We start from the raw sequence: 20,429 nt of genomic DNA on the forward strand, positions 1-20,429 counted from the left end.
AGGAGAGGACAGGGCAGGGCAGGGCAGGGCAGGGCAGGGCAGGGCACTGTCAGGGTCATGACTTGTCTTCAACCTGTAGAATCAGCGCAGTCTCCACCTAGTTATCCCATACATATATGGCCAAAAGTTGGTCTCCTCCTGTCCTTGGACAACACTAAGTTGCCACGACTGTTTTATTGATTTCTCAATTTTGGTTTATATACGTTTATCAGAATCCTTAGGATAGAGTAGGTTTTTCGGACTCTTGCGTAGAGGATAAAATGAGTAAGTTGAACGCCGTGTAATAAAAATGCTATACTTTACACTAGTTTTTAGCTAGTTATATCTTTCTATACTTTAATACTAATGATAATAACCTATCTGGCGTTAGTCCTTCCTCAGAGCAACTACTAGTTTATAGCACTCGAAGTTTGCATCAGGTTGATGTTATTATTTTTCACTCGGTGATGAAAATCATCTACTTGGTGCGCATGCGCATATGGCTTACCACGCTAGTTAACTCTTTTTTTTACGCCCTTTATTCTGAAAAGCCTTATAGAGGACGAATAAAGTATGTATGTATGTATGTATGTATGTAACTCGGTTTTTTCACTTTCTTTTTTCTTATCTTTTCAGGGCATGTTAAAAAATTTTCTTCCGTCAAAGTTAACAAAATAATATTTAGATTTTGATCTTTACCCCCAAGTTTTCTTGTTTAAACACGTGACGGTCAAGCTTGACACCAAGCTTGACGCATCCCACATGGAAAGGACTGACCATTGGTAGCTAGTCATCAGCGATACAAGGATCATACTGGGTCTGCTGGTCATAGCAAGGGGTTAATCATCTACGGTCTAGGGGCCGACTAACCTCTCCCTTTAAGGCTTCGGCCGAGCTTCCTGATCAGTCTGTAATTCCTCCCGGGATAGCGGTATTGGGGTCGAAATCTCCAGCGTAGCCGTAAGTCCATACCACGGTTCAGTACTAGTTGTCTGGAAGTATGGTCCTGGTTAATTTATTTAACCAACAAACATAAAAATTGTTCAAATTTGTTGAAAGTTTTTAAAATCTGATTAATACAGATAAATTGCTATTTATTGCTCGATGTTCTAGAATCATAACCGCTAGGTGCTGTCATTAAAGAATTTTTTAAATGACTTTTAAATTTCAGTCCGTTCCATAACACTAGAAAATTCCCAGGCGTTCCTAGCGTTGTTTAGGCCTAGTCTCCTTGACCGGGTCCCAACCCAAGCGAGTAGAAACAAGATGGCGGAACAGTAGGGAAACATGGCGGAAAACAAGTAAAATACAGAGCGTAAAAACAGCTTTACATCATGAGACCACCGCCATCTGTTACAGGAATATCGCCTATTGAGGGTCCACCTGGGACTCGAGTTATTATCAGAGGGGAAAATTTGGGAATTAACTTGAAAGACATCGTAGGTTGGTGTGGAATTTGATCCAATTTTATTCTGAATGAAATTAAGTTATATAAGTTATATGACTAAGCTATTTGAAGTCATCTCATTCTTTTCTTACTTAATAAGCTGGTTATTTAAATTTAAGTACGATTCTTGCAAAAGAAAGATTCATTTGAATTGTGCATATTATGAACTTTGCATAAACATCACTAAAAGCATATAGGCTTCACATACCGACAGATTGTACATTATGTGCATACGCCTACTTGTGTTGGAGATCACATATTCATTTCATATTCAAAGTTTTCTTTCAAAAGCCATATATTACTGTAAATTTTATTAGGATATTTTTAACGAAAGTCAAGCAAAAACTCAAAGCAGGAAGTTAGGAAGGTTATATGATATCCTAAAGTTTGTTAGAGGAAATTTATAAAGAAAAAGATGTGCAAAACCTGAGGGGGGGGGGGGGGGGGGGGAGCAGATGGGGGACTCCTATAAATGAAATTTGAAATTTTGAAAATGACCCCTAAGAGGACCTGAGTCCTGTCCAGTTTGGAGTGGGAACTAATGATCTAGGAATGCATATGACTAGCCTGAATATTAACTTGAGAATCTAGATTCTATTCAGTCACTTGTAGTTGTTAACTAAACTTGAGGTTTTATATGTATTGTTGAATATTTTTGGCATTTTTGGTGGCAATCACTCCCCAACCTCACCCCTCCCTCCCCCCAAAAAAGAATATTGGCCAAATGCTCTTGAAATGGACCAATTCCACCTGGGGCGTAATGTTTTGCCCTTTTAAGACCACATGTCATTCTCTTGAGAATTCTTTGTTTCATGTGTCTTCTCATTAGCAACTGTTTAACAAAGAAATTCTAGATTAGGAAATGACACGTGGTCTGAAATGGGAAAACATTGGATTAGGTCTATATTCCATAGTGTAAGAGACTGTTGTAACCATTACAATTTCAATTCCAGGACTGACAATATGTGGAGCGAACTGTCTGTTATCGGCAGATTATAAGTCACCCAGTAAGATAATAGCACGGACTGGCCAATCAAGGCCTGGCAAGGGAGAGGTGATTGTTACAACCAAGTCTGGTGGCGAAGGGTCATGTACTGTACAGTTCAAAAGTCTGCCAGTCATTCCTGGTAATTTAGTAGTTTATTAGCATTTTAGTTGCATATTTAATTCCTTGTTTCCTACATTCTACATTATAATGAGCTAAAACTTCACCTTATTGTCCAAAGGAACACTACCTTACATCAGCACAGGCAGCAAAGACAAACTTAAGTGGAAAGAGAGTGGAAATAATTAGAACAATGAAACTTTCCTCTGTCCTGTCCAAGGCTATACCTCGAGTTTGTATATCGGATACAACATGGCCACTCATACTGTAGATTACTTATCTAACGCCTCAGTTAGTTCCTTTGTGTTTCGCTAAAATTTTCAAGAGAAAAGTGAATCTGGCCAATAAAATCCATCTTAAAGTTTATGCAAATGAACAGGATTCTGTATCTAATTTACAGAACTCTTCACGGTCGTGATTTCTTTTAAATTTTCTTCATGAATTATTAATGAGTTTGATAATGTATTTTGTACATGTGCACTATTTTCCTTTTATTTCTGAGACATAAATAGACCTCTTGCAGTCTGTAGGAATGCAGCACAATTTGGAGGGCAAAACAATAGGTTTCCAATTCTCAGAAGATTGAAATCCTTTTGTTTTGTCCTCCAAGTTGAGCTCCTCTGACATCGCAAGTAAGGGGTCTATTAGTTGGTGAGTGCCCATAAAATGGCATGGCTCACAATGCCTTCTAAAATAATTTTAATGAATTATTCATAGAGTAGATCTAATTTTTCTTTTTTCCTTTTGTTAAACCAGATCCACTGAGAGAGTCAGCTGTCTGGATAGAAGAAGTTGATCCAGAAGAAATGGAATCAGGATCAGGATCTACTAGACCAGTGTCACCACCACTCCACCAGGACCCCCTAGGGATTGCAATTGATGTCTTTGGGTAATACCCTATTTCCACCCTATTTCATATTAATGTTACTAGACCATACTAGACCAGTGTCATTACCACTCCACCAGGACCCCCAGGGGATTAAAATTAATTACAATCTTTGGGTGGTACCCTGTTAACATGCATGCTGATTGGCTGGTAGCTTTATTTGTATCAGATGGCTGAGACATTATATCTTTTGTTTCATTTTATTATTATCATTATTATTTATTAACAGCTACAGAATCCCAGAAGATCAGTTGGAGGATTTATTCCCTGAAGGTACGACTTTCTTGTTTATTCAATGCATAACCAGGAGGTGGCATTTTATTGATTAAAAAATGACTTTCAAGTTGATATGAGAGCAGGGATATTGCAGCACAATGTGCAATAGTATGAGCACATTTAATGTATTCACATGCGTGGGCTTTCCACACTAACCAACCAAGCCATACTTGCTCAATCCAAACAAGTGTGAGGTCACTGAGGATCAAACTATGGACCTCTTGCTTAGCAGACAGTACACTAACCAACCAAGCCACACTTGCTCCTTTAAACGAGTGTGTGAGGTCACTGAGGATCAAACTATGGACCTCTTGCTTAGCAGTCAGCACACTAACCAACCAAGCCACATTTGCTCCTTAAAACAAGTGTGTGAGATCACTGAGGATCAAACTATGAACCTCTTGCTTAGCAGGCAGCACACTAACTAACCAAGCCACACTTGCTCCTTAAAACAAGTGTGTGAGATCACTGAGGATCAAACTATGAACCTCTTGCTTAACAAACAGCACACTAACCAACCAAGCCACATTTGCTCCTTAAAACAAGTGTATGAGATCACTGAGGATCAAACTATGAACCTCTTGCTTAGCAGGCAGCACACTAACCAACCAAGCCATACTTGCTCCTTAAAACAAGTGTGTGAGATCACTGAGGATCAAACTATGGACCTCTTATTGCTAAGCAGGCAGCACACTAACCTACCAAGCCACACTTGCTCCTTAAAACAAGTGTGTGAGGTCACTGAGGATCAAACTATGAACCTCTTGCTTAGCAAGCCCTATCACTTAATTAGATGTATTCAATTTTTTAATTAGTATTGTTCTCAACATTTTTAGGAAGTGGAAACATCCTTGGTGAGAATTTCAATGCAGCTTGGTTTTTATTGGAAAAACATTGTGACACAAGGTATAACATGTAAATAAATTGAGTGTAGTTATAAAGAAACAAAAATTTGAAAGTATACCTATTTGCTCATGGTACAACGTATCCTTCAATAATTAGTGTCAGTATTAATATTGACACCTATCATACTGAATTATCCTTCTGGATAAAATGAGAACTGTGGATTTTTTTTTCAAAAATTAAGTCCAGTGCATGAGCGCTGGGATTTAGGTCACTGAGAATGAAAAAATGAACCAGAATAGATTACATATCCAAAATGGAAAAAAATGAATAGACATCCTGGCCTCTAATAAGTTTTTTTATCTGTTAAAAAATCTCTATTTCATCATTCGTATCAAAAATAATGGCTTTCTTTAATTCAAAGTGTTTTTATAAAAGAAATATAAAACACAATGCTTTCTGTGACATGTACAGTTATTGTATAAACCACTTGGAATTGGCAGAACACTTGAGAAGTGTTTAGAAGCTCTCTGCAGTACATCATGCTTTACCTTGTTTACACTTCTCTCATACTTTGCACATTCCAGCATTCTTTATTACTGTAAACACCATACATGCACATTTTGTATTTCTTCATTGTATGGATTGCATACCATATATCTGTGAAAAAGTTAACTAACAAAATTGTACAAAGTAGTGCAAAGTTCGTAGGTCTATGGTCTACTGAGGTCTACTGAACTTACTAATCTGTGCAATGTCTTTAAAACATTTTCACAGGTATATGGTACGGTATGCACTCTCTGAAATTTTAAAGTTAGCAGTATAGAAAATACAGCATCAAATAAATCAGTAAAGAGAGCTAGGCATAGACCTGCATTTTAAAGTTAGTAGGTCTATGGTCTACTGAGGTCTACTGAACTTACTAATTTGTGCAATGTCTTTAAAACATTTTCACGGGTATATGGTACAGTATGCACTCTCTGAAATTTTAAAGTTAGCAGTATAGAAAATACAGCATCAAATAAATCAGTAAAGAGAGGCAACATTCCTTGTTGTCAAGTTAAATGATTAGTAACTAACTCTTTTGTTATTGTTTTTGTCATGCAGCTTTGAAACCCTGAGCAATGGTTTGAATTACATTAAGAATGAAGAGTCCAGACGAGCAGCAGGACCCTTGGCTTTTGTCAAGGAAAATTTAGGAACATTTCTGGATTCGCTTGACACACTCAGATGTATCCTTTGAACTATTTTTGCCACCCCTTTCTACTATTCCTAGAATGTTTTTGTTTAGAACAGCCTACTTTCATGGCACCCTTATCCCTTGCAGGGGCAGCAGAAGCTGAAAATCTTTGGGGGCACTGAAATATTATATTGAGAAACTGTTGGAAATTTGATTGATGGGATTCAAAATTCTAGTGGAGTCCTAGCTAGTTTTCTGGATCACATAATAGTGGAATTAGATGTAAGTAAAAGAAGGAACTCAGGGAAATTACATGCCTTGACTGTATGAAAAGCTGTCCAGAAACAAATGTTGAAGGATGAGAGTGAATGTGATGGGGGCTCTATTGCTGAGACTCTGGAAAGCATATTACAAGGTACAGCTATATCTATTCATTTTATCATTGTTTAGTGTGTGAAAAGGTTTCTTCTGTGTGTTAAGGTCAGTATTGGTCGGCTACTCGTTTCCAGAACTGCTCAAATTTGGGTCCCAGGCATTGTGTTGTGGGTGCCAATCAATATTTAGGAAGCCCTTGTCAACACAAGTGAAGTGAGTCCTGGGACACATTTGGGTCCCAAGCATAGTGTTGTGGGTGCCAATCAATATTCAGGAATCCCTTGTCAACACAAGTGAAGTGAGTCCTGGGACACATTTGGATCCCAAGCATTGTGTTGTGGGTGTCAATCAATATTTAGGAAGCCCTTGTCAACACAAGTGAAGTGAGTTCTGGGACACATTTGGGTCCCAAGCATTGTATTGTGGGTGCCAATCAATATTTAGGAAACCCTTGTCAACACAAGTGAAGTGAGTTCTGGGATCATTTTCTTGTCCTACATTGTGTAACATTGTATGATTTCTGCCTCACTGCTATTGCTGTTGTGGATATCGAAGAGTCTAGATCTGACATAACCAAAAATCCCGGTGTATTTTCTTTGGCAGGAGCAAGCAAGAATGCTGATGCTTTGTTTCAAGATGTTTTGAATCGTAAAGATGATGCTGATCGAACGAGAAATGCCTTGAATGTCCTGCAGCGTTTTCGGTTTCTCTTTAGCCTTCCTCACAGCATAGACAGAAATATAAAACAGGTAAAAACTGTGCTATCAGTTTACATAAATGTCACATCTGATCATGAATGATGCATCTTCCCATGATCAAATCAATAGAATGATCAAAGACTCAAAAGTGCTGGGGGGTACAAAACAAATATGTCACCACCTCCACTAACACTACCACCAACACCACCATCATCATCGTCATCACCATCATCATCATCACCATCACTTCATTTCATTACTTTTAGCACCATCATCACGTCACCACCAACTCCCACTACCACCACAATCATCATTCATTGTCATCACCACCATTATCATCCCCATCATCATCATCATCACCATCATCATCAGCATCATCATCACCATCATCATTATCATTTACTGTCATCACCATAATCATCATCAATATCATCACCATCATCTTCCCCATCACCACCACCACCAACTTCATCATCATCTTCATCATCATCGTCATCATCATCATCATCACCATCACCATCATCGTCATTATAACTTGCATCCCACAAAGTCCCCAACCATTTTAGTTGGTTTTCAAAAATACTCACATAAAGTACATCCTCTCACTATTTCTGCTTCAATAGTAATCTGTTATTATTATCTGTATTAACTCTAGGGTGAATATGAGTTGGTTATCAGTGATTACAGCAGAGCAAAATCACTCTTTGCTGAGACTGATATCAAGATCTTCAAGAAAGGTTGGTGCAGTAACTGTACCCACCTAAATCGCTATGGGCAGATTTTTTTTAAATAATTTGGTTGCATGTTAATAATGGATTGAGTACATACAAAGTTAGCATGAAACACTAAAACAATTTTGCCAAAATTTGTATTAAGAATTTACTACAATTTTCATAAACATGCAAACTCTGTGTCTGTGAGCTGCAAGCTAAAATTTGGTTTTTCGCTGCCACCAGCCAAAAATATGAAAGGTGCCGACTGATTAGGTTTGATTGACGTCAGGGGAGAAAACAAATTTCAGCGTGCAACTTGGAGACACAGAGTTCGCATGTTTATGAAAATCGCTGTGAAATTGATCCACAATAGAAATGCAATCTTTCCCAAATTCGATTGAGTGACAACAAAACAATGGCTCAAAGTCGACTTGATGTGTTCATACATTTACTGTATTTTATCAAGTACAACAAATTATTGTATAGTACTACTACATGTAAGATAGTACTTTTCATTAGTGCTCTCTAATATCGTGAATGTCATTTTGTTTGTATAGTTGTTCAAGAGGTGGAAACAAAGATAGAATCATTTAGGAATCACCTCAAGAGTAAGCTGCAAGAATTCCCTTCTCCGCTTGAGGAACAGAAGAAAATTATAAGGTATAAACTTTAAACATTTTGTTTCAAGTTGTCTGCCGGCCGTACCATAGAAATAGCCAATGTAAATGCAGGAAAGTTGTTGTATATTCGTTGTTATTCCACTAATAATAGAGTCTACGAGTACGAGAACGAGTAGGAGTACGAGCGTTTAACTTTTAAAGAGAGGCACTATCTTTTTGTAGTCGTGATTGTGTACGTAGATTGAAACTTTACATGGTAAAAAATCGGAAATCGACTATGATTGAGTGTTAACCACATGCACAGGACCAATTTTATAACTGGTACTCGTACTTGATCTCGTACTTGTCGTCGTATCTAAAGGTTGCTTATAGCTACAACAACAACAACAACAACAACAACAACAACAATTTTTGTCTTCTCATCACCAAAGTCGTTCTCTCCCCATCATGACCTGAAATTTTATGTGGTTAAAAAAACCTTTGTTATATTTCATAAGAAATATAATAGCTTTTACTGTGCTCTGTTCAGTGATATACCACAAAAGTAGAAAGAAGAGAAGCATGAGGCATAGGCAACTGCTCTTTGCACTTCTTACATTGTTGATATTAATATTATTGATATTGTTTGAAATGTGAATATAAAGCATTGTTGAACTTAAGGAATTAACGCTATATAAATATTATGAATTATTATTACTATTAATATTATTAGTAAGTGCTTTCCGCGTTTCCTACATTTGACTGTCTGTGAAGGTACCTCAGACCATCCACCTTGAAGGTCAGAAGGGATGCAATATTACCACTACAAGAGATTTCTAAACCCCAGAGCTGAAAATTTTTTATCATTTTGCCATTACCTGGAGATAACTTCTCTAAAAAACTACTTTCATTGGCCTACAACAATTTTCAAGAAGGATGTGGCAAGACTCATTGTATTTTCATGTTTTTAGGTATCTTGTTGAGTTAGAAAGTGGTGGGGATCCAGCCTGGGACTGTCTTGTCAACCAGCATGCATGGCTGCTGAAACTTCTGACAAGCTGCAAGAATGATCATCAGGCTAAAGGTACAATAACAGTGCTTAAAATAACGGCTGGTAGTGATCACTGGCCAAATGTTTTAGCTCAGTCACGCCTCATTTCTAGCTAAACCTTACTGGTCGAAATTACTGGCAAGGCAAAGATTTGGCCGGGCAAGTTCCAATTGCCCTATTTCACTATGACGTCACTGCTTGTTTATGTGGGGGGATAGAATCGCCAAATCCAATAGTTAAATTCAACAAAATTTGCTCCTAGCGAAACAGTTTAATCTAAAATGGCCTGGTTTTCAGATATAATATGTGTTAATATGTACTAAGAAATATTCTGAGTGTTTGCTGGCTATTTTACTTCTCTTCGTGGATTGATACGGGTTTTAGAACAATTTTCGGTGAATTTGTGTTGATTTGACCCCCTCTGACGACCATGATCCTTTGCGTTTAAACAATAGATTGTTTTGATGTGACGTCATAGTGAAATAGGGCAATTCTGGCCGGATGTTGTCCGATGACTGGCCATTATTTTAAGCCCTGTACATACATGTACAATACCGATTCAGTTGAAGTTAAACTTGCTATGAATGCAAAAAGTGGACAAGCATCCCTTTCTCTCCTTCACTGTAAGCACATAGACCCATACAGTTTGCACACAATGTTCTCCCATACCCGACCATGTGTCATTCCTTCAGGTATTGTTTGGGTAATAATCCAGTGTGGTGTAGCGGTAATGCACTACAGTATGGGGTCTCAGCTCAGCATCACATGTGAGTAGAGTTTGTTGGGTCTCTCCCTTCATTCCAGGAGTCTTATCCAGGTTCTCTGGTTTTCGTCCTTCTGCAAAACCCAAAGAGCTAAATTTCTGATTTCGATGGTGCCCTGCCTTCGTTAAGGCCAGAAACTAACTACTTGAAGGAGGCAGCATGGTCGTGCGGCCATAGCATCGGTCTAGCAACCCAGTGACGCATCGACACTTAAATAAAGTTATTTATTTTATTTATATTTATCTTACACTGGTTGGAGTTCCCTTGATTGTCCCCTTGACCATCCCATTGATCATTTATTGCGTTTAGCATGAAGAAATAACACCATCATTTCATATGTCTACAGATTCTAGTCCATTCTTACAAGTGGAAGGAGTATCCGATTCAGATCATTTAGACTCAAGACCATCTATTCCAGGCAAGTACAGGGTCCATGTTAATCCTAAAGCTCCTTCAACAGTGCTTTAAATATAGAAATCCATTTTAAGAGAAATTGAAAATTCCTTCAAGAAACATGTTTCTTACAATCTGTCCTTGATTACTCAATATGTTCTTTCCTCGGCAAATAACATCTTGGCGATCAGAGACTAAAATATTCCCAATGGATCCAAAGTTTATGTGTGTTGTAGGTACTAGTGGAATAAGGTCTTCCCCCTCGTTTTTCAGGCACATTTAGACCAGATTCGCCAGCTCTTGGTAAGAGCATGAAAGCTCCTGTTAGCAAGACATCTAATTTAGAGCGACAACGTAAGTCTATCATGATATTTTAATTTGTTAACTTGGTTGGTTAGTGTGCTGCCTGCTAAGCAAGAGGTCCATAGTTTGCTCCTCAGTTACTTCACACACTTGTTCTATGGAGCAAGTGTGGCTTGGTTGGTTAGTGTGCTGCCTGCTAAGCAAGAGGTCCATAGTTTGATCCTCAGTAACCTCACACACTTGTTTTATGGAGCAAATGTGGCTTGGTTGGTTAGTGTGCTGCCTGCTAAGCAAGAGGTCCATAGTTTGATCCGCAGTGACCTCACACACTTGTTTTATGGAGCAAGTGTGGCTTGGTTGGTTAGTAAGCTGTGTGCTAGGCAAGAGGTCCATAGTTTGATCCTCAGTGACCTCACACACTTGTTTTAAGGAGCAAGTGTGGCTTGGTGGGTTAGTGTGCTGCCTGCTAAGTAAGAGGTCCATATTTTGTGATCCTCATTGTGGTGCACTGCTTTAACCATTCCTACCAGATAATTGCAATAGATTTTTGTTTCCAACAGTCAGAAGCAGCCATGTTACTCCACAAAGAGTTCAGTTCGTAGAGGAATTATCCGACCTGGTTACAGAGTCTCTCCCAGACCTTTGGAAGCTAGGTCAGGCATACCTTGGTCAGACATTACTTGGAGAGGTACAGTATGTAAAAATCAAATAGGAGGCTTCCAAGCATTCCCTATACAGTTGAAAAACAAGCGAAAAACAGAGAAAAACAAAGAAAAACTAAAGTGTCTTCCCAGTTTGTTTTAAGACAAAGGAAACCTTGCGAGAAAATAGCAGTAGCAAAACAGCAAAATAACAACGACAACAACAACAGCAACAAGCGAAAATAACGCAGCGAAAGCAACAGCAACCACAGAATTTTCATTTTTAGGAATCAAATATTAAACCAAAAATAAATTTGACACGAGCGGCTTTTAACCCTAGACACATTGCATCTTCTCTTACACATAGAACTTTGAAATCATGTTTGCATTTTGATAGGATACAAGCATTTCTGGCAAACAGTTGTCACCAAACCAAGACAAGGAAATGAAGTTTCAGGTTTGTTCTGAAAGCAATAGACTTTTAAAAATGGATTGTAATTATTATTTTATGGGACATTCGTCTCGTATGAATTTTTATTCGTATGATGGATTCGCAAACCAAAAATCTGTATTTATCTATTGATTGATTGATTGATTGATTGATTGATTGATTGATTGATTGATTGATTGATTGATTGATTTATATTGTTAGACGATGATCCAGGAGGTGACGTTCCTCTACACAGACCTTGTAAATGCTGCCTTCCTGTTGAACCCGATGAATAACCAGAACACAGAAGAACTGGGGACGTGGTTGAATAATATCGAAGGGCTGGCTGCTTGGTTACCTTCTTGTGTGAGAAATGTCAGGTACCACAATAATTGATATCAATAAAAATATACTATCAAAGGAATGGGATTTCATAGCGGCATTTTTAAGGGGTAGCTCTTCGTCAACAAATTCTAATTGGAATTGAAGGCGCGATTTTTTTAAAAACTCTTTTAAAATCAAATGTTCTTGGTGTATGAGTTATTCTCCTAAGGCTTTGAGGATGTGCATCGACAATTATTCTCAAGGAAAAGACACATCTCTAAAGTTAAGAATATTGGACCTCCCCGCGTTCCCTCCAAAGTATCATCCAAGCGATTACCACTCCTATATAGGTCATATAGACAGTATTAACGTTCTATGGGTATTATTACAGGTCTTGTTTGTCGTCACTGTGTTCCCTTGGACTACCCCCATCATCTCTTAATTGTGTGCGTGAGTTGGTAGACAACCTGAGGTTCTTGTGTGCTACTGAAGTATTCACTGAAGCTACTTCAGGTATGAATATCATTCTATTCTGAATGAATTAGAAGTGGTTTATTTCTGTGGTGTGGAGTCATATTTACCATGAAAATCAACCAACCAGAGTACGTAGTCCATAACCATAGTGGAAAAAATCACAAATTTTTTACCGATAAGGCGGCCATCTTGAATTATGTGGTTTAATTAAGACTTAATAGGATGCCGAGGGGGCAGCTATTGGAAAATTTATTGACTGCACATCTAAAAAGGAATTAAATTTGCTGGTATTCCTAGAAAGTAATTCCGCCACTCAATGCTTTATAAATTTTCTAAATTTGTTCCCTCTGCATAATACCATAATTCAAGATGGCCGCCGTATCAGTTGAACTGTAAAAGCATATCACCTTTTTGTAGATAGAATCATTTTATAGGACATTGAAAAGACATTTTTACACGGAATTTACGAAATCCGTCGAGCCAATTACAGCACGATGAAATACTTCTCAACCAATCAGAATGCTCATAAATGAGCAACAACGTGACGGTCATGTCATGACCCTAATCTCATATCTTACTGATCTTGTTTTTTCCCTTCTCTCTCTCTCTCTCTCTCTCTCTCTCTTCGTTAGAAATCAAGACACTACACTGTAACGAGCTGTGGACCCTCGAGAAAGATGAGAACATTGGAAGAATAACTAGTCTTGTGAGTTGAACGATGGGATTTTATTAGATAGATAGATATACTTTATTTACCCTCGGTTTTAAAATGAGACTTGCTAGGCCTCTAGCATAGCTGCTAATGATCCGATGGGATCTTAGTGCCCTCTCATTCAATTTCTCTAATCTGTATTAATTAATTAAGAAGATTACGGGCATTTATCTTAATTATGTTTATACACCTCCACCATAATGTTGTAATTCGCGCATCACCCTGTTTATGACCTCGAGACTCCGAGACGAGAGTAAGTAGCGGCGAGAAGAAGAGGAAGAGAAAGAGGAAAGCGAGAGATGCAAAGAAGAGAGAAAAGACAGAGGGCACAGCAGACGAGGACCTCGGCTGCTACGGAGCGATGTATCTGCAGCCTTCCTATCGTGACGCCCCCCCCTACTCCTTTCCCTCTCCTCCTCTTCTTTCTTCTTCTCTTCCCTCTCCTCCTCTTCTTTCTCCTTCTCTACCCTCTCCCCTTCTTCATCAATGTCATCTTCATCATCTTCATCTCTTTCTCTTCCTTCTCTTCCTCCTATTTTTCCTATATACCCACATTCAGCATACATGCAATGTAAATTTTTCTCAGCTAGCGGCGTTGGGTTGGATTTCGAATGCGTACCTTTTCCAAACGAGAGAAAACACCACAAACTCATCCGTGCCGGATCAGACTAACTCCGTTTACCAACCCGAACCGCCGTCATCATCGACAACAATACTTTGTTATCAATCTTTAAATATTGAACATAAATTTGATTAATTTTAATTCCTAGCCGTTGCTGTTTGAAAACATCGTGATGGAAACTCTTCATACATTAGAAGAGATCGCTAGTGAATCAATACCTGAAGATAACAAGGTTCTGATAAATAATGTGAGAGCGGTTTTCCTATGAGTGTGAAACGATATGGCAGATTCATAGTCGTAATGTAGCCGTACAGTAGTACTGTAACTAAATTTGATTAATGACTTACTGGATGGGAAACAATGGGAAACCATTTCAATGTTACGGCATGTCGTTGCGTTTACCTGCTGTAAGTCAGTGTTGTACGTTTCTCACTCATACGATAACTATTCTTGTGGAAAGCCATTTCAATGTTACATCATGTCGTAGCGTGTACATGTTTTATGTAAGTCAGTACCATATGTTTTCCACTCGTACGAAAACTGCTTGATCTTTCGAACGGTAGAGTCTGCAGTAACATTAAAATGGCTTTTGTGACGTTTACATAGATTCTATTTGAACTAATGTTGTTTTTTTCGATCTAGAGTCATGGCCGTGTCAAACAAAAAGGCACAGAATTGTTTGAAGAGATGTTTTTGGTAAGATTAGAGTGTATACTGTAATGTTTATAAGAAAAAGTGAACAAACACCGATTATAAGCATCACTTTCATGAAACCCTGAAACAACCTCTGGGCTGATCTAAGTCAGGGCATGGCTTACTCACAGATCAAACCCTGAAACAACCTATGGGCTGATCTAAGTCAGGGCATGGCTAACTCACAGATCAAACCCTGAAACAACCTCTGGGTTGATCTAAGTCAGGGTACGGCTAACTCACAGATAGAACCCTGAACCAACCTCAGGGCTGATCTAAGTCAGGGCACGGCTAACTCACAGATAGAACCCTGAAACAACCTCTGGGCTGATCTAAGTCAGGGTACGGCTAACTCACAGATCGAACCCTGAAACAACCTCTGGGCTGATCTAAGTCAGGGTACGGCTAACTCACAGATAGAACCCTGAAACAACCTCTGGGTTGATCTAAGTCAGGGCACGGCTAACTCACAGATAGAACCCTGAAACAACCTCTGGGCTGATCTAAGTCAGGGCATGGTTAACTCACTAATGGAATTGCAATTTAGCGTGTTAGGTTTCTGCGCAGGGAGGAAAACCAGAAACCCCAAAGAAAACCCCTTGAATCAAGGGAGAGATTTAACAAACTCTACTCACATGTGATACCAAATACACGAGTCGAACCTGACACCTCAGAAGTGAAACGCAAATGCACTTGCTTGACTACCATATAGTGAACAGGGTTTGTGCAATTTTTTTAATGCTAAAACTGAAGCCAAAGTCCTTTTGTTTGGTCTTGCAAAGCCTCTTATTAAATGGAATGTTTTTCCTTCTTAGACTTTCATCGAGTGTCTCCAGTTCTTGGCTTTTCAGCCTGAGCAAGCACAAGACAAGATCTCAGTGTAAGTAGAAGTCTAAGGAACAAACGTTCAAAGGCCCGAGTAATGGACCTTTATCATTCAGCAGCCATGTTGACTCGAACAATAGATTTCCCCAGCTGAGCCTCACATTCAAGCGCTTCAGAATGAGGTTACGCGTGGTTAAACACGTTTTTATGCTCGTAGTAATATACATGGCGCCCTGTGATAAAGGTTCATGGGGAGAACTTGTCGGATACCAATATTGTGCTGTAAGTTGATGAGCGAGCAGCGGCAGATCCAGGGATCTGAGAAGCGTTGGGCGTAAAAATTGGGCATTACACGAACTAAACCAGTGAAAGTCTGGAATATGTTTCAAAGTAAATTTTTGAAATATGGTTTCCAGAAATGATATTTCCTGCATTCTGGGGATGTTTTGGACAAAGCGAAGGTAAAATATTGTATCCATCCTAAACTAAAAGTGGCCGCTGCAGCCCCATTGCTTCCCCACCCCCCCCCCCCCCCCCCCACCCACCTTCATCCCTCTAAATCTGCTTTGCATGTGGATCTCTGGGTGCAACCAATTTTGTGTCTTGGAAACAACAGAGACAGCATCTTACATAATAGTTTCATCAGCATGACTCTACATATTTATACACTCTAGATCCAGCCAATCAGATGAAAGAATAGATCGATCCACGTACTCATTGGACGATAACATTCCTGTAACAGTAAGTACCAAATATGGCATGGCAGTTTTTCCTGAACCCGTGACCTGTTAATCCGCCCTAGAGAAACGGCAGACCATCATCGAATATCACTCCAATATAATTGTGTTGTTGTTTTTTCAGGACGAGAGATTGCTCATCGTTCTAAACAACTGTCGATACGTCAGGGAAAAAGTTCTTACAAAGCTGGTAGAAAGCTTTAAGAATCAGAAGTATCCGATGAGTGATAAGCTGACACAGGTAACCCATAAAAAGAAAATGTTCCGTTCATGAACTTGTCTATTAAAGCTAATGTTTCTAGAGCTGTGACGTATTTCCAGGTCCAAATGCTTATTAAAAGTTACCCAGACGTGTTCCAAAACGTATGCTGCTCCTATGACAGGCAGTTTTAGATTCGGAAATGCAAATCCTATTTTGAAACAAATGGAGTCTTACAGAACTGCTATTTATTTTGGACCAATACACTTAACAACTCTATAATTCATTTTTGATTTTTTTTGTTTTTTGTTTTTCACGGTAAGCCTCCATTTTGTGAATATTTGTGTCCGCTAAAGTCCATGGGATTTCAAAGTGTTTGTATTGTTGAAGTTGTGCATTCTTTACTTTACCGTTGGTATTTGTGGATATTTAGATACTGAAATGAGGCTAATCCCGAGTAATTGACCAACGCAGCGATTCAAAAGAGCTCAAATCTCTAATCTTCTTATCCTCTTATCTTGTGTTCTACAGTCTTTACAGTCGGAGCTCACACATCTCGAGAAAAATATATTCGATGCGTACATTAAACAAAAAGCGGATTCACTCGTAGGGAGCCTGGAACCTGGAATAACAGCAGGGGACTTCAGATGGTATGACTGTCTGCCCCCTAATGGTAAGTAAGTGATACACCACAGTATGATGGTCAGTATATCGCGGTATGACTGTCTACCCCCTAATGGTAAGTAAGTGATAAACTACGGTATGATGGTCAGTATATCACGGTACGACTGTCTGCCCCCTTATGATAGGTAGGACGATATACCACGGTATGATGGTCAGTATATCGCGGTATGACTGTCTACCCCCTAATGGTAAGTAGGGGATTTACCACGGTATAATGGTCAGTATATCACGGTATGACTGTCTGCCCCCTAATGGTAAGTAAGTGATATACCACGGTATGATGGTCAGTATATCACGGTATGGCTGTCTGCCCCCTTATGATAGCCTGGGTAGGACGATATACCACGGTATGATGGTCAGTATATCACGGTATGGCTGTCTGCCCCCTTATAATAGCCTGGGTAGGATGATATACCACGGTATGATGGTCAGTATATCACGGTCTGCCCCCTGATGATATGATGGCCACAGTAGTATATATATCACGATACGGCTGTCCCTTTATTATTAGATTACTAATATTTCACTGCTTGGATTCTTTCCAGATGTCCGTAACTACGTGAAGGAGATTTTAATGAACCTTGTGTTGGTTCATGCCCAGGTGTTCTCTGTATCCAGTGATCTCTTGGCTCTAGTCCTGTCTCGTCTCACTGATCTCCTGGCGGACGAGTTCAAGAGGATACTTCAGAAAGCCAGTGGTAGTAAAAGAAACTTCATGTCTGCTGGGGCTGTTACGGTATGTGAATTAATATAATTTGAGTTTTAGAATATAGAATAGATGCTTTGCATGAACATCACGTGATGGCAGCCATGACAGGAGGCAGGAAAAATCGAATCGGGTCTAATTTGATTTACATGAGAAAGAACTCAGTTTCCCAGGGGAAAAAGACCTTATTGTTGTGCCTCCTGTCATGGCTGCCATCACGTCATGATGCAAAGCCTTTATACTCCAGTTTCGAGATTAGCCCTGTTTTTGTGTAGAATATTTATGAGTTCGAATAAAAATTTTGTTTTCATATGACTTTGAAATGCCTATGATATGATCATCGTCAAGGAAGTCTGCGAGCCTAATGCTTTCCGCTCTTTTCTGACACTTTAACCTTTCAGACCACTTGTTATTCCTTATTTTTTACTTGCGTCACATCCATTCGTCTATCTTCTCAAGTGCTAGTAAATAGAGGAATGATTCTCAAGGGAATGACACGTGGACTGGAGTAGTAAAACATTTCACTCAGTCGATAAAGGTCTCAATAGCCATTCCAAGGTTGAGGAAAAGACTGGGTCGAGTTGGCATTTCAGTGCATTTTGGGACTGTTTTATGGGACATATTTCCAAGATGGCGTCTAATAGACCCCCTTGCATTGATTTCCTAGAGGAATTGTTCTGTAGGACAAAACAATAGGCCATCTTTTCTTATGCGAAAAAAAAATCCATTGTTTTGTTCCCCTGAACATTTCCCCTCGGGATCCCCCAAGGGATCTATTCGTCATCTAAAACAGTCCCGAAATACACTGCAAATCCAGCTCCACCCAGTCTTTTCGTCAACCTTGAATGACTAATGACTAATGATCTTTATCTTTGTAGGCTCATTTGGAAGCTATAGCCTTTCAGCAGGCACTTATGGCGTACATCACTCCAGATGCCAGGTAACAATTGTCAGATGATTACTTTACGAAGAATAGATCTCTTGACCTTCGTTGTTTGTTGTATATTTCAGACCATGTGATGCCACTCTTGGGTGTTTATTCTTTCATGTGTAAATATTATAACAAGTTCGTCACAAAAGAACAATTCTCATTTGAATGTCACGTGATCTGAAATGGGCAATTTGCATACGAAGCTTAGTTCATCTCACTCCAGTTGGTGAGGCTCATGTCCGAAGCGTTCGATTTGTGATTGAATTTATTTTTGCTGAGGGAGAAAAAGTAGAACCCGGAAAGGAAATCCCTTCAATCACAGAAGAAAACGACAACCATACGAGTAAATGTTTTGAACCCAGGTGTTGAATTTTGTTTTGAAGTGTGATCGTCTGGGCGAGTGTAGTCTCGTGACAGACTGTTGTTGGTGGTGACTGATGTTTCGACAACCTGAGCGGAAGTCATCTCCAGTGAGAAAACGAGAGACATTGTCTGAGAGAAAGAATAACTGTCTCTTGTTTTCTCACTGGACTCTAACGAGGGGTTAAGAATTCCATCCCTCGCCTTTAAGGTTGACACGCAGTAGATTAGCAGCGTCTGCACCCATAGAGGTCAGCATAATATTGACTAAACTGTGTTTGCTTCCAGGACCGCTTTCACAGAGGCACTCGAGCTTGTTCCACCGCTGACCAAGGATTCCGACCGAAAGTAAGTCGTTGCTTTACGTAATGATAAAAGGGTAAATTATACAGTGTGAAAAGATGAGAAAAACTTACTGACGTTTCGAACGCTAGTCCTCCGACGAAGGACTAGCGATCGAAACATCAGTAAGTTTTTTCATCCTTTTACGGTGTAAAATTTACCCTTTTATCATTACTGTTTCATTAGAAACACCGACGCAGCTCACACTAGTTTTTAGCTAGTTATCTCTTTTTGTTGCTATATGTGTGTGTTTGTTGTTTTATTTTGTTGTTTTATGTTTGTTTGCTTATTTAAACAAAAATGAATAATGTTTCGGATATGCTTGTAATAGCCTTCGTCAGGAAACTTTGTAAGAAATGCACAAATTTGCACAAATTAGTAAGTTCAGTAGAGCTAAGTAGACCGTAGACCTACAAAACTTTGCACTGATTTAGACAAGTTTGTTACCGCAATCAGTTTATTTACCCCTTGAAAGAAAAATGACTATTTAGTTAGTACTAGTTGACAAACAAATAAAATAAAAAGACAGTCTACTACAAGCTATTATGCATACCATATTTTCACGGGTTAAAAAAAATCACTGATATATGGTGTGCACTCTAATCACATTTATTCACCAAAAATAAGTACCATTCCATCTTTAAGCCTCGTAAGACAAGACACGTAGTCTATTGTACATACTTCAATCCATCTATATACTAATCATACAACAAAACGTTTTCCCCTCAAGGTTGATTGACGCATTGATGACATCGTTTAAGAGGAAAATGGCGCTTCAACTACAGTGTTTCCATGTCGATATGGAAGAAATATGAAGCATGCATTATAACAAAACAGACGCCTGTACATTAAAGTTACAATAAAAAGGATTCTATTAAACATTCAAAACAAGTCCTTTCTAATTCTTTTATACATCAAAGTCTTTGTAGACATCGATCCATCCAAACCATGGGCTATAACCCATGCAAACTGGTCAAAAAGACGAAACATTCATCACTTGTACATTATGTGTTTTATGTGAAAGGTGTGAAAATCACCCCAAATCCAACCAAACCATGGGCTATAACCCATGCAAACTGGTCAAAAAGACGAAACATTCATCACTTGTACATTAATATGTGTTTTTTTTAAAAGGTG

General features: G+C 39.0%; 1 protein-coding gene across 1 annotated transcript; it reads left to right on the top strand.

Moving 5' to 3' along the window:
• Positions 1-1,207: 1,207 nt before the first annotated feature.
• LOC116304985 (exocyst complex component 2) lies at positions 1,208-20,183 on the top strand. Its single transcript, XM_031714797.2, has 28 exons — positions 1,208-1,422; positions 2,380-2,553; positions 3,288-3,420; positions 3,647-3,690; positions 4,530-4,599; positions 5,644-5,768; positions 6,051-6,131; positions 6,695-6,840; positions 7,445-7,526; positions 8,060-8,162; positions 9,073-9,185; positions 10,263-10,334; positions 10,583-10,663; positions 11,173-11,300; positions 11,651-11,710; positions 11,906-12,063; positions 12,399-12,520; positions 13,114-13,187; positions 13,964-14,047; positions 14,458-14,511; positions 15,324-15,388; positions 16,008-16,074; positions 16,195-16,311; positions 16,801-16,942; positions 17,499-17,689; positions 18,538-18,599; positions 19,239-19,298; positions 20,023-20,183. The coding sequence occupies exons 1-28, from the start codon at positions 1,314-1,316 to the stop codon at positions 20,105-20,107; spliced, it is 2,802 nt and encodes a 933-aa protein (XP_031570657.1). The 5' UTR covers positions 1,208-1,313; the 3' UTR covers positions 20,108-20,183.
• The last annotated feature ends 246 nt before the right edge of the window (positions 20,184-20,429 follow it).

This window comes from Actinia tenebrosa, unplaced genomic scaffold (genome assembly GCF_029948245.1).
Source record: "Actinia tenebrosa isolate PJP-AT-01 unplaced genomic scaffold, QUT_ActTen_1.0 PGA_scaffold2__45_contigs__length_23673736, whole genome shotgun sequence".
Classification (NCBI taxonomy): domain Eukaryota; kingdom Metazoa; phylum Cnidaria; class Anthozoa; order Actiniaria; family Actiniidae; genus Actinia; species Actinia tenebrosa.

What these genes read in the sequence shown, in the direction of transcription:
- LOC116304985 (XM_031714797.2), top strand. Translation starts at nt 1,314, where the DNA reads ATGAGACCACCGCCATCTGTTACAGGAATATCGCCTATTGAGGGTCCA. An exon ending in TCTTGTGTGAGAAATGTCAG is followed by an intron (nt 12,064 to 12,398) that starts GTACCACAATAA and finishes GTATTATTACAG; the next exon opens with GTCTTGTTTGTCGTCACTGT. An exon ending in TGTCTGCTGGGGCTGTTACG is followed by an intron (nt 17,690 to 18,537) that starts GTATGTGAATTA and finishes TTATCTTTGTAG; the next exon opens with GCTCATTTGGAAGCTATAGC.